At 35.5% G+C, this 14,840-nt stretch overlaps 2 protein-coding genes across 5 annotated transcripts in view; one reads left to right on the top strand and one right to left on the bottom strand.

The window, feature by feature from the left end:
* Mns1 (meiosis specific nuclear structural 1) overlaps window positions 1-7,758 on the top strand; it is a 63,473-nt gene extending 55,715 nt beyond the window's left edge. The window contains exon 11 of the mRNA XM_047539512.1: window positions 7,630-7,758. The gene's annotated coding sequence lies outside the window, so the exon portion shown is untranslated. The remainder of the gene's footprint in view (window positions 1-7,629) is intronic.
* Tex9 (testis expressed 9) overlaps window positions 1-14,283 on the bottom strand; it is a 36,590-nt gene extending 22,307 nt beyond the window's left edge. For 2 of the 4 annotated variants that reach the window (XM_047539514.1, XM_047539513.1), the window contains exons 1-6: window positions 14,173-14,283; window positions 13,979-14,070; window positions 10,582-10,645; window positions 8,964-9,043; window positions 1,266-1,314; window positions 407-489 (exon numbers count right to left, since the gene is read on the bottom strand). In XM_047539514.1, the coding sequence (XP_047395470.1) occupies window positions 407-489; window positions 1,266-1,314; window positions 8,964-9,043; window positions 10,582-10,645; window positions 13,979-14,070; window positions 14,173-14,199 (395 nt within the window). In that variant the 5' untranslated portion in view covers window positions 14,200-14,283. Of the gene's footprint in view, window positions 1-406; window positions 490-1,265; window positions 1,315-8,963; window positions 9,044-10,581; window positions 10,646-13,978; window positions 14,071-14,172 lie in introns of those variants that run through there. The other 2 variants (XM_047539515.1, XM_047539516.1) reach the window with 2 other exon arrangements.
* Window positions 14,284-14,840: the final 557 nt, after the last annotated feature.

Here is a 14,840-nt window from a genome sequence, read left to right on the forward strand (position 1 = left end):
AAATCATTCTTATCTCAACATTCTTGTCTTACATAATAATGTATGGCATTCTGTTAAATACTCAAAAAATAGAAGACTATTTAGTATTTTGAGAGAACTAGGCAAAGTGACAAAAGTTCTAATCCCAGTTCTAAGAAAATATCTCACTAATAACATTTAAAATATTTGAAATGTGGTGGTTGTGTTTAAGAGAAAAATGCAAAATGTTCATACTCTGGTTTCTCTTCAGATCATATAAATCTTTCCCCTTTTACAAAATGGTCATTAACTGCTACAAAACATTTGAGTATACAATGTTCAAAATAACCAAATGTGAATAAGATATATGCATTGTAACTTTATATATTTTGGGTATATATTTTATAAAACTAAAAAAGAATGTAATAATTTTAAAATTATACTATACCTTGAACTTGTTTTCATTCCTTTATTTGCAGAGTGTAGTTTGTTTTGAACCTTGTTTACAGAACCAATACTTTTGGTCTTTGACTACATGAAAAGAATTGAAATGATTGATTAGTCTAATCACTTGCCAAGGAAAGCAATTTTGTAACACACTGAATTGCTATTTTACAACAAAAAAATTGCTATTTTCATGAAATTAATTCAATTGTATTTTTAAGAATCCCACAATTGTGTACCTGGAAAAGACCAAAGATTCAGCAATAAAATAAGTCCCAAAGATTCAAGGATATTTAGCACAGTTAGTGAAATATTAAATTTGGATGCTTTGACTCAAGAAATCTAGCTTTCACTAATGAACTATTCTTTAAGCAGGCCTTCCTTGACCTTCAGGTATGCAGTTCCCTAGGCCTAGATATTCATGGTAGGAAACTTGTAAATCCTAGGATTCCCAGTACCTGAAGAGTGATCTCTACACGGTGGATATTTAAATGAATGACTAAATCATTAAAATCACCCTCCTTGTATATGAGTACCTTTCTTTTTCAGGTCTTCTATTAGATTATGCTTCAGAGAGAAAACTGAAAAGTCTCAGGTTACAAACTCAATCCACCTGGAATTTCTACTGTAATCCAAATTGTTCAATGAAATTATGAGAGAAAATGATTCATTTTATAAGCAGCACTTCATGAATGCATCCCTTCTGAGTATCAAGTTTTGTATTCTAGTTCCTCCAAGTTATACTCATTTTCTGTATGTTTAAGTATGTTAAGTGAATTCTATTTCTATCAAGTTTTACCCCTTCTCTGTATGTTTAAATTCTACAGAATGTAATTGCATTCACAGAAAGATTGACTTCATACCTTACTTTCTGAATGTAGATGAACTATTTCTTCAGATGATAATAGACCTCTACACAAAAACAAATGTTACATATTAATAATAGATAATAGAGACAATGATATTGAACATAAATTATATTTGAAAACATACAACTATTGCTATAATTCTAGTTATCCACATATTAAATTTGAATAAATTATATAGGATTACTTCTATAATTGATTATATTAATAAATTGTGTTTTTAGGACTGTTTTGCTTTAATTCTAGTTATTCACATGTTAATTTATTTTGAATGAGTGTCAGTAGAAAAAAGTGCTTTGCTCCATCATACAGGTGCTGGCACCGACTTCCTTAACAAAAAACCCAAAGGGCAAGAAATAAAACCAATAATCTATAAGTGAGAAGCCATTAAACTAAAAAGCTTTTGCACAGCTAAGGAAATGATTAAGAGCACAAAGAAAGAACGTACAGAATGGGAAAAAATCTTAGCCAGCTACCCCTCCAAGAGGGAATTAATATCCAGAACACACAAATGATTCAAAAAACTTAAAAAACAAAAGGCCCAATCAATAAACGGGCAAAAGAACAAAACAAACTTCAATAGAAGAAGCACAAAAGGCCAATAAATAAATGAAAAAAATGTTCAACATCTCTGGCAACCAGGGAAATGCAAATCAAAACTATACTAAGATTTCATCTCACTACAGTCAGAATGTCAATGATCAAGACTATGAACGACAATGAATGCTGGTGAGGTTGTGTCAGGAAAAGGAACATTTGTACATTTTTGGTGGGACTGCAGACTAGTATAACCACTCTGAAAAGCAGTAGAGAGATTCCTCAAACTACCTCCATAAGACCCTGCTATCCAACTCCTGGTTATTTTACCAAAAGATCTAAAATCAGCATACTACAGCAACACAGCTACATCAATATTTATAGTAGCACAGTTCACAACAGCTAAATTATGGAATCAACCCAGATGCCCACCAATAGATGAATGGATGAAGAAATTGTGGCATACACACACACACATACACACACACACACACAATGGAGTTCTCTTCAGTCATTAAAAAGAATTAAATTATGGCATTTTCTGGTTAATGGATGGAAATGGAGAATATCATGCTAGATGAAATTAGTCAAACTCAGAAACTCAAAGGTCAAATGTTCTCTCTCATGTGCGGAAGTCAGAGTAAAATAAAGGAAAGGGGGAGGGAAGGATAAGAAAACATAAAGAACTAATCAAATACAAATTAATAGAAGAGTGAAAGGAAATCTAACAGAGGAAGGAGAAAGGGGAGGGAGGTCAGGAAGGAAAAGCGGGGAATCATGAACCAAAACTGATTTCCATGCATGTATGAGTTTGTCAGGATGAACCCAACTACTATGTATAACCATAAAGCTCTAATTAAAAAAAGGAAAAAGAAAAAGGTGCTTTGGTTAAATAATTCACCTTTGAGAAGTTACATTATAATGCCAATATTTTTATAGGTAAAGGTAGCCCAAATTTTAAAGGATGGAAATCACAATCATTATTGGCTACACAGAAGGATTATCCATTTACAAAAATGATATACCACAGGACTTCCTCCATCCTCCAACCCCAGTACTGAGGACTGAACCCAAAGGCACTCTGCCACTGAGCTATGTCCCTATTCCTTTTTAAATTTGTTTTAGTTGTCAATGGTTCTTTATTTATATGTGGTGCTGAGAATTTAACCCAGTGCCTCACACATGCTAGGTAAGCACTCTACCACTAAGCCACAACCCCAGACTCCCTGTCCTTTTTTGAGACAGGGTCTTGCTAAAATTGTGGAGGCTGAACTAGAACTTGTGATCCTCTTGCCTCAGCCTCCCAAGTCATTGGGATTACAGGAGTGTGGCACCACAGGAGTTTTTCTGTTTTGTTTTTTGGCGAGCACAATGTTGTTCTTCTAATGTATTTAAATACTTGACCAGTGTCTGTTTTCCTCATTATACTGTGAATGCCATGAAGGCAGGAATCAGATCTCCCTTTTCCATTACTCAACAACTAGAACTTGGCACAGTATCTCACTCATAAGTTCTTATGTTGGCACTAAAATATACGTTGAATGAATGAATACGTTCAAAGTGTAATTCATTTTTATGCATATTTTATTTTAGATTTCAAATTATGTTTATAGTTTATAACAAGAAGTGTTTATAGTGGTCAGCAAAAGTATAATCCACAGGCCAAATTAATCCATACCCATTCATTATGTGTTATCTGTGCCATATTCACTGTACAATAGCAAAGTTGAGTAGTTCAGAGACTGTATAGCTCACAAATTCAGAAATATTTACTATTAGTCTATTACAGAGAAAGTTCACCTACCCTTAAATTGCCTACAGCATCCACACTAATACCTCTGAAAATATACAATAATATTTATTGTTGCTATGAAAAAAATTCCATCACATTACCTTAGAACTCCTTGCCAAAGGAGACATGAAATTACTTTCCATCAGATGCCACTACTGAAATAGCTGTGCATAGATTTTTTAAAATATTAAACATAAAATGTTTAGATAATATTGAATATGACCTTTTAATGATTTACTAAAAACGCATTAGAGAAGGGAAAAAAGGTTTTTCAAAATATCTTAAAATTACAGAGACTAAATTTTAGAGTCTCACATGACATGAAAACACTTTCAATTACACAAATTTTCAGTGTCTTCTTTAATCACTCTAATTTTCAATTGCTTATCATTTCCTCTGTACCTTCTCTGTACCTTCCATTCCACCCTGACCCCATTCTGTCCCAAACACATTCATATTGGGCAAAAGACATTTAGTAGTTTTATGCTTCGCTTAGATTTCAGTGATATTACTTTACTTGTATATTTCCATGGAAAATGAACTACATCACAGTAATCTGCTTACTTCTGTTAGATTTTTCCATGAAAGGTTTCTTTATAATGTGATTGAAATTATTTGTGTGGCAAATCTTGCTTCCAGCAGTCTGATAGATATGTGTATTTAAGGAAAAATTAAATCCTGGTTTCCTACCTTACTTTCTCCAAGAGTAATACTAGGTGGTGAAGACCTGTTATACACTGCTTGATTATAATTATTTAGATGGATTATCATCATTCTGACCTGAAATGGGTGGTCTCTTTATTTAACTCCCATTTTCAATGATTCCCAACTAATCAAGTACCGTGTTTCACATGGTTAAAAGTCATCCATTCAAACACTAGTAAAAATCCATGTGATCTAGGTAAACAGGCATTTTCACCACTTTTCACTTAAGGAAAACTTGGTAAAAGAAAAATCAACAGATTCAAGTTCATGCTTGTGCATTCTTTCACTTCCTTCAAAAGAAACTAGGAAATCGTCTGTTGTTATCATTTCAATCCTTTAGTGGATAAAAGTCAAATTTGTAATATAAATTTTGGAATTTTGAAAACCTTTAAATATATTTTTTAATAAAGTATCACAGATCATTACATATAAGATAAGTGGCTTCATGTTATATTTACACATGGTTGTATCAAGTAATAAAATACCTTTGTTGATTTACCAAAAAATTACAAAAGCAACATATTAGATATTAAATTCTTGGGAACAGGGTCAGTTGTTTTTCATTACTGTACTGCTAGTAGTCAGATCTGATACTAACAGTGTTCAAACATTTTTTTCAGGTTGAGATTATAATTTACATGATAAAATATACTCATTTCAGGTATATAGTTCCATAGACTTTGTGTGTGTGTGTGTGTGTGTTTGTGCTGGGGATTGAACCCAGGGCCTTGTACTTGTGAGGCAAACACACTACCAACTGAGCTATATCCCCAGCCCCTAATTCCATAGAGTTTAACCAACCTATGTACTCACACAACCACCACAGCAACCAGGATGGAGAATATTTCCATCATCCCATACCATATGCTCCTTGGTAGTTTACCCTAACCCTCAGAAAACAAACCACTAATCTAATCTGTTTTGCATCCCTATAGTTTTGCCTTTTCCAGAATGCCAAATGTAGTAATGAGCCCTGTTATAATTTAGATGTGATATGTCCCCCAAAAGTTCATGTGTGAGACAATGCAAGAACATTGTGTTCAGGTGAAATGATTGTGTTATGACAGCTTTAACCTAATCAGTGCTTTAATCCCCTTATAGGGATTAACTGAGTGGTAACCATAGGCACGTAAGGCATGGCTGGAGGAGGTGGGCATTGGGGGCTTGCCTTTGGGGTGTATATTTTGGATCTGGGGAGTGGAATATCTCTGCTTCCTGATCATCGCGTGAGCCACCTTTATCTGTCACCTCTTCCACTATGTTGTTCTACCTAACCTCAAACACAGAGAAATGGATCCAGCTATCTATGGATTGAGACCTCTGAAACTTTTCCTTCTCTAAAATTGTTCTTGTCAGGTCTTATAGTCACAGCAGTGGAAAAAGCTGACTAAAACAAGCCCCTTCAGGATGTTTTGGTCAATAATGAACTGCATACACAATGGCAGTCCCATAGGATTATAATGAAGTTGAAAATTCCTATTGTCTACTATAGTCATACTCTGAGGTTTACAGTGATGAAATCACTTCTGTATTCCTGTCAGTAAATAATGTATGACTATAAATGGAAAGAGATTATGTTTTTGAGTCTGGTATCTTTTCACTTAACCCTATTGTATCAGTAGTTCATTTCTGTCCATTAAGTAGCATTCTAGCACATAGATGTACCAAATTTGTTTATCCATTCACCACATGATGGAAATTTTGTTCATTTTTGGCAATTATTATATACAACAACTATTTTTTTTAACTTTTTTTATTTTTAATTTGTTCTAATTAGTTATACATGACAGAGGAAGGCATTTTGACACATTGTACACAAATGGAGCACAATTTCTCATTCCTCTGGCTGTACATGGTGCAAAGTCACATCCACAGTGTAGTCATACATGTATATGGAGTAATAATGTCAGTCTCATTCCACTGTCCTTCCTAACCCCACACCCCTTCCTCTCCCCCCTCACTCCCCTCTGCCCAATCCAAAGTTCCGTCATTCTTCCCTACCCCCTGCACCCCCATTATGGAACATTTAGCCTTTGGTTTTGTGGTTTGGCTTATTTCTCTTAGCATAATATTCTCCAGCTCCATCCATGTACCTGCAAATGCCATAATTTCATTCTTCTTTAAGGCTGAGTAATATTCCATTGTGTATATGTACCACATTTTCTTTATCCATTCATCTACTGAAGGGCATCTAGGTTGGTTCCATAGTTCAGCTATTATGAGTTGAGCTGCTAGGAACACTGATGTGACTATGTCACTGTAGTATGCTGATTTTTAAGTCCTTTGGGTATAAACCGAGGAGTGGGATAACTGGGTCAAATGATGGTTCCATTCAAAGTTTTCTGAGGAATCTCCATACTGCTTTGCAAAGAGGTTGCACCAATTTGCAGTCCCATCAGCAATATATGAGTGTACCTTTTGCCCCACATCCTCACCAACACTTATTATTGCTTGTATTCTTGATAATTGCCATTCTGGAGTGAGATGAAATCTTAAGAGTAGTTTTGATTTCCATTTCTCTAATTTCAAGAGATGATGAACATTTTTTCATAAATTTGTTGATTGACTGTATTTCTTCTTCTGCGAAGTGTTCATTCAGTTCCTTTGCCCATTTGATTGGGTTATTTGGCTTTTTTGGTGTTAAGTTTTTTTGAGTTCTTTATATATCCTGGAGATCAGTGCTCTATCTGAGGTGCATTTGGTAAAGAATTTCTCCCTTTCTGTAGGTTATCTCTTCATGTTATTGTTTCCTTTGCTGAGAAGAAGCTTTTCAGTTTGAATCCAGCCCATTTATTGATTCTTGATTTAACTTCTTGCACTTTAGGAGTTTTGTTAAGGAAATCGGGTCCTTAGCCAACATGATGAAGCTTTGGGTCTACTTTCCCTTCTATTAGGCGCAAGGTCTCTGCTGTAGTGTGTAAGTCTTTGATCCATTTTGAATTCATTTTTGTACAGGGTGAGAGGTTTAATTTCATTTTGTTACATACAGATTTCCAGTTTTCCCAGCACCATTTGTTGAATGGCTAACAATGATTGTTTTTTAATAAATAAAGTCCCAGTGTTTCAAGCATAAGCCAAAGAACTGCCACTTTAGTAACATACTTCTTTTGTTTCTAAGCTTTGTGAGGTGTTTAAACATTATTCCCTCTTAGGATTATACAGTGTTCATAGATTGCTTCTTGATCTTAGAAAATGGGGGAATCCAAGATGTTCTACGATTCATATTGGTACAAATAATTTTAGGCCACTCTTAAAGTTTCACTGGTATATAGTTGTATATTTATTTCTGTAGAGTTGATTTTTTTTTTTTTATCTATTTCATTCTAGGCAGTTCTATGTGCCATTACTACACCCCAATGAATACCAGAAACCACAACAGTACCAAACTCCATAGGAACTGGTTTTCCCTCTAGAAACCTAACTCTGGTAAGTTTAATTTATAAACTAAGCACAAGAGATAAACAATATCTAATAATTGAACAGAACAATATAACAATATACACTTTAATCAAAGCTATGTGGATATGGTCTCTCAAAATCTTCTATTGTACTGTATTTCTCTTGTAATGATACGGGATGATTCAATGTGATGAGATGAAGTGAGGGAAATGACACCGGTACTGTGACATAGAGTTAGGCTACTATTAACCTTCTTACTTGAACACAAACATTGCAATACCACAAAAATTGATCTGATCTGAGGTGGCTACTAAGAGACTAATGGGTTGATTAATGGATATGCTGGACAAAGGGATGAGTCACATACATGGCAGGATGGAGTAGGGTAGAAGATTTCATCAAGCGCCTCAGGACGCTGTGCAATTTAAAACTTAAGAATTGTCTATTTCTGCAATTCCATTAACAATTGCTAGAGACCTGTATTGTTTGATGATCATCACTGCCTTTACTACAATAGGTTTTACAAGATGTTTAGCAGTGTCGGGGATTGAACCTAGGGCTTTGCCCATGGAACAAGTGGTATGAGCCCTCTACTGCTAAGCTATATCCCCAGCCCTTGAAAAAAAAAAAAAATTGTATTTTGAGACAAGGTCTCACTAAATTAGCCAGGCTGGTCTCAAACTTGTAATCCCCCTATCTCAACTTCCCAAACAGCCGGGATCATAGGCATAGACCACCATGCTCTGCTGCTCTTATACTTTTCCAGTTAAATTTAGTCATAAATATTTTTAAGGTTCTCTAATTTCTTGACATTTCAAAAGTTCACATGAGATTCAAGAGAAAAATTTTGATATATATTATCTTTATTAATTTATTTTTTACCTTATCTTCGTATGCAGTTTTGAGAGAAAGGTAATATACAGTATGTCAGAACAGGTTTAGAAATATCAACTGTGGTTCAAATCTCAGGGAAAGGATGTACTTTCTCTGTCGCTGGACAAGCTGTTGAACCTCTCTGAGTTAAAGATTTTTAAATGAGGACATAAATATCTATTTGAAAATAATACTTCAAGAATTACATGATAAAGTAAAGGGCTTCCCTTTTATCTAACTAGCTAAGCCCATAATTATTATTTTACATATTATTCTTCAAATTGTAAATTTTCAATATTTGCATGCCAAAAATTTTATATAATAAAAGATTCACATAGATCCTGAATTTAAAAACCAATCAATGGCATTTAAGAATTTAAGTCTCTTACCTTGTATTAAAATCATCTTCCTCTTCATGAGATTTATTTTGTGTTGAAAAAGGCCTGGCTCGTACCTCTTGCTGATCTCTCTAGTTAAAGAGTAAAGGTAAGTCACAGGTTACATAGAAAAAATTCCAACAAACTAGGATATATTCAAGTGCCTCTCTGAACATTAATCATTTCAGAGTTGTTCATGTTTTTTTAGGATACCAAAATACAGAATCTGAAATACTATGGTATGAAAATAGAGTCTGGTATGTTACAGTTTCACTTTTCATTTATCTTCAATAAGAAAGTTAATTTGAAAAGAAAAAATCCAAATAACAAGGTCCCTATATTTGCAATTCTTGTTTCTTCCAACTATATCAGTCTTTCATCTTAAGTAGCATGCATTGGAAATTAGAGATATAAGAAATGAAAAAATTCATTTAACAGGTAGAAAAACTTGTCTCAGAACAGGTAACACTTTAATATTGAGATGACCATGAAGATCCTAAAAATGAAGTATCAGGAGTAAAAACCTTTGGCAGATATGTATCAAGAAATGAAAGTGAGCAAACAAAAATTCAGTATGGCAAAAGTTACATCCAGTTAGTTTCTGTGGTGGGTTGACAATGCTTCTTTCCATTTCCCAGAATTTGCTATTTCCCTTCTGCTCCTTTTTGGGGAAAAAAAAAGTTCTTTTTAGGGGACTCAGAGAAGAAAGGGAACCTTCTGTAGGGATCCTACTTTTCAGATACTGTCAGAACTATAAAATGGAAAACAATTTTAGTAAATTGCTTAATTACAAATGCAATGGGCATATCTGTAACCATTATCTATTACTTCAAAAGTTATGATACATTTCTTATTCCTAAACTAACAATAATGGATTTGTATAGGGCATTCAAATATTGCTAGATTTCTTTCCCTGCCTCCATCAATTTCATTTTTGGGGCCAGGGAGACGGGGATTAAAGGAAGAATCATACCTAAATTTGGGTAAATTTTGGTAAGTTCTGAAAGCAGCTGCTTTGCTCTTCTAAGGAGGGCTACTCCTTCCTATCAATTAAAAATAGGAATGCTAATGCTTAAGGAGGAGTGCTTAAAGTAGGAATATCCAATCTGGTACCAGAATGGCAAATAATATGCCTAGATACAACCTCACAACATTTTTCCTGACTATAAGTATAATTCTAGTTTAGCCTTAAGAATCTCAGATTCAACAGAATTTAAAAAACAAATTATCTGAATATTAGTAATAATGGTTATAACTTTCCTCTAGAGATCATTTATTTCTATCCCTACTGAATTATCAGTGTTAATTCTATATAGGTACTCTCAGATATTAATTTTTGGTACTAGAAAAGACTGTTAAATATTAGTATTCTTGTTAAAGACTGGAGCATCTAAATGGAAGACAATCTTTGGTTTTTAGATTTAGTGGTTTTTAGAAAATGTATGCTTACCCAAAATAAATACATGTACACATACGTATACATATGCATAGATATTCATGTTCAGTTTGTGATCATTCATTGAGTTGAATATTTATGCTTTGGCTACTTTTTTGAACATAAGCTATACATCAAATTAAAAAGTTAAATGAGCACTTACATGGAATTATTAATAAATGTATATCTACTTACTATTACTTCCTCAGCCTGTCGAACCAGGTCAGCTGTTTTTGCCTCCAATTCTGCATTTAAACGCCTAAAAAGAGAAAATAATAACTGAGTTATATTGACATTCTAATAAAAATTTTAAAATTAAACTGCAGCAATTACACTTTAGCAGGTGACCTAATCAACAAATGTCAGAACGTACACATGACATTTGTACTCTAAAATAATCACAGTGATTGGAACTTATTCCCAACCCTCCATGATTCTTCCTCCTCTGTGTTGGGAACTCAAACATACTGAGTACTAGCCTTTCTGAAGCCCTTTACTCCAGGTGAAATAACATATCTAATAAATTCAGGAAGAATAAAGTGGATGAATAAACAAGAATTCCACTTGTCATCCTCTTGGGCTTAGCCTATCTGTATATATCACAAAACAGGTCCTGGAATAGTTAAGCTGTAGTAAAGTGAAATTTACAGACCTAAATATGTATGTATTAAAGAACAAAATTAATGAGCTTAACAAGTAAATTCACCATAAGAATAATTTATATTTCTATGAGGTCTAATGATATAAAAACAGATGAACAAGAAAACTATTGCTTGTTCTCTGAAAAGACCAATAAAATACACAAATCTCCTGGCAAGATAGAAGATAAAAAACACTAAAAAGGCACCAAAAGTAGGTATATATACGGTTACACATATAGTCAAGATGTAAAAGAGTATACAGTAAACTTATGCTAATACATTTTAAAACACACATGAATGCTTTTCTAGAAAACTATCAACCAATATTTATTTTAGAGGCAACAGTACATCTAAATAGATGCATAATCATTGAAACTGAATTCATAATCAAAAAGATTTTTAAAAGTGGGTTCCTCAAAATTAACAGCCAAGAAGGAAGTATATCATGTCTTTTTCTATTCTATATTACATTGCCCTAGGCAGTAAAAGACAATATATGAGAAATTAGAAGAGGGACAAAACTATCATAATTTGCATATGACCATCTTCATCAAAACTTCAAGGGAATCTATAGAATGAATAAATTCAGCAGGGGAAGATCTTTGTCTACATCAGATATAGCACAACATGCAAAAATTACTAATGTTCTTACATATATAACCAATTAGAAAATGTAGTTTAAAAAGTCACTCAAAGTAACCAAAATTGTTAAGGCACCCTGAGACTGTATTCAAGATCTGTATGTAGTAAAATAAATTATTAAATGAACCCCAAAACTATGTAAGTGAAAATGTATCATATTCGCAAACTATTCAATAGCATAAAGATATCAATTCCCTGAAAATTCATAAATCTTATGTAATTGGGATTTATGAGGTAGAGGGCTTGCTCTACCAGCTATGGTGTAATCTAGTTTTGTTCCCTGGTTTTATAATAGAGACATGAAGTTTGAAGAATCTATCAACTGGAGTGATTATCATGTTCCTTAGTCTATCCCTTCCAATAGTGACTGTTTCCTCCAACAATATGACAGGAGCTGAAATGCAGCAGATTCTAGATTGAGGTTACTGGGAAAGCTGTGTTCTACTAAATGACTTTATATACCACAATGCTTAATACTAAGACAACAGGTGGCAAAATACTGTTATAAAGTTGCTTATAAGGATTGTCAGACATTCTTCAATTAAGTATGGCACAGAAGTGCTCTAGAAGTTTTAGGCAGAGCCAGGGAGTTACTCTGTACATACTCAAATCTGCCTCAGATTTGCAGACCTTATAGTACAGAGAACAGAACTAGCAACTGGCCACTTTCACTGCTGAACAACTCCTACTAAAACAGAATATTTCCTATAGATTTCTGACTTTTAGCAGGACTCTATAACCTAAATGACACACCAGAGCCAGCTGCAAAACATTCTCAATAACTTAAATTAACCTTATCAATGTAGATATTTAATATTATCTAGTGAATGGCAACAAAAACAACCATTCTGGTTCCAGCACCACTGATAACTGTATATGGATAACATACTCAGCTGTTTAAGTACACTCTTGAACTGAGACAATAGGCATTTTTTAACAGAAAGAGTAGGATGGTATCTTTCTACCTGCTGTAAACAAGTTGGCTTGTCTACTTCATCTAAAAACAGTACACTGCTCTAGTGCAGTTTACAGAGAGTGGAGAGGCAGAAATTTTTAAAAAGTAAACAAGTGAATTCACTGTAACATTTTATGGCTTGGATGTGAGGTGTCCCCCAAAAGCTCACGTGTGAGACAATGCAAGACAGTTCAGAGGAAAAATGATTGGATTGTGAAAGTCTTACCTAATCAGTGAATTAGTCCCTAATGGGATTAACTGAGTGGTAACTGGAGGCAGTTGGGGAGTGGTTATGGGGTATATAGTTTGTATTAGGAGAGTGGAGTCTTTTTCTCTCTGCTTCCTGATGGCAATGTGAGTGCTTTCCTCTGCCACACTCTTCCGCCATGATGTTCAGCCTCAGCCTCACTTCCAGCCCTGAGGAATGGAGCCAGCTGTCTGTGGACTGAAACCTCTGAAACTGTGAGCCCTCAAATAAACACTTCCTCCTCTACAGTTGTGCTAGTTGGGTCATTTAGTCACAGCAGTGAAATAGCTGAAAAACACATGATAAATGGGAAGAAAATCGATAATAAAAATAAAAAGAACCACGGGGTGGTCTGTTTAGCATGGTCAAAGAAGGCATTCTGGGCATGACTGGTGGAAGATTGCCTGCAAGGAAAAGAAAAAAGCTTGAGGAAATAAAGGTCAGTTCTAGGCACAGAGACAGACAAGGGGTAGAGGGAGATAAAAGGAGGTATATGGAGGGACATCAAATAAAAAGGAGGAGGTGGACGTGGCAGAGTTTTTGAAGTGCAAAAGGAAACCTCCGAGGTGTTTAAAACAATGGAATGATATAGTCAAAATAAAAGATCACCCTAGATGTTGTGTGAAAATTAGGCATTGATGAGAGGAATGGGACAAGGATCAATGTAGTGTTCTCAGGATAGTTGCAATGACACTGAAAACAGATAAAGGAAATCCTCCTCTTAACTCCACCAAATATGGATAAGAACATAATTCTTGTTTCCCTGAAAAATATGCTCTCAATTTAGAAAACGAGCTTAAAAGAAATCTACATAACGTTAACTCTAGGAACCGGAAGTTAAGCGGAAATACCCTACAACAACGTGGCAACTCTGCTATCCTAATCACTTTTGAACAATATCCTCCTGCGGTCCTCCTGCGGACTAACATGTTTACTAGGGCTGAATCTCCTCCCACTTCAAATATTTTCTAGGACACAGTCGGGCTAATCAGGTGAAAGAAAAGATAGGGGGCAGGTGGTCAAGAAAGTTCTGCCGGTCTCCAGTAAAAAAATACTTGTAAGCAGCCTCGTTTAGATGAAAGAAAACTCAACCGCCTAATTTCTTACTTATATTCTTCCTCCTTGGCGAGGAGATCCAGTCGAGGTGTAACAGGTTTCTGCGCACGCGGCGGAAGTGGAGTCCCTGGAACGCTACGTCTCTGTAAAAAAGGCAGAGACTTTCAGACCTGAAGTTCAAGGAAGCTGGATGTCCTCGTTGCCCGCAGCCCCTGTGCCGGCAAGAGGTCTAGGAGGATACTGACCCTAAGACCAAGACTTCGACCCGCCATCTTTCAAGCGACTGGGACGCGGTTACCGAGGCTACGACACATCTTCCCGCGAGAGTTTCCCCAAGCCCCGTAGCCTCCCGCTCTTTTACTACTGCGGTGCCACGCCCGGGCCGTGGGCGGGGCTCCAGGCCCGGGCCGTGGGCGGGGCCGGCGCCCTGCACCTTGGCAGTTAACTAACCGAGAGCCTGCTCTACTCCAGGAATCCAGAAGCTGACTTACTGCTTTGACGTACAGCAGGTGAAAGTTCTCAACTTGCGGAGTGGCTGGGATTCAGCCAAGGAAGGCAGGTCCTTTTCTAATGCAACCAGCGACTAAAGCCCCTATCCTGTTGTGTTTTACAGCCAGTCCCACTCCCCCTATCTTTTGTTCAAAATACACTTTCCAGTAGAATTCTGAATTCCTGATATATAGCATTTACTAGATGCTTACGCTCTCAAGTCAGTCAGCCCAGATTTACATCCTTGGTCTGCCACTTACTAGTTGTATGGTCTTGGATAAATCGCTGTATGTCTCAGCTACTTCATCTGTAAATGGGAGTAAAAATAGTGCTCACCTCAAAGTTAGAGAGTAATGATCTCATTTACTATTAAGACTGTGTGTCGAGCACAGTTGTCAATAATCCAGTTAAAATTGAGAGTTCA

Source organism: Sciurus carolinensis, chromosome 2 (genome assembly GCF_902686445.1).
Source record: "Sciurus carolinensis chromosome 2, mSciCar1.2, whole genome shotgun sequence".
NCBI lineage: Eukaryota > Metazoa > Chordata > Mammalia > Rodentia > Sciuridae > Sciurus > Sciurus carolinensis.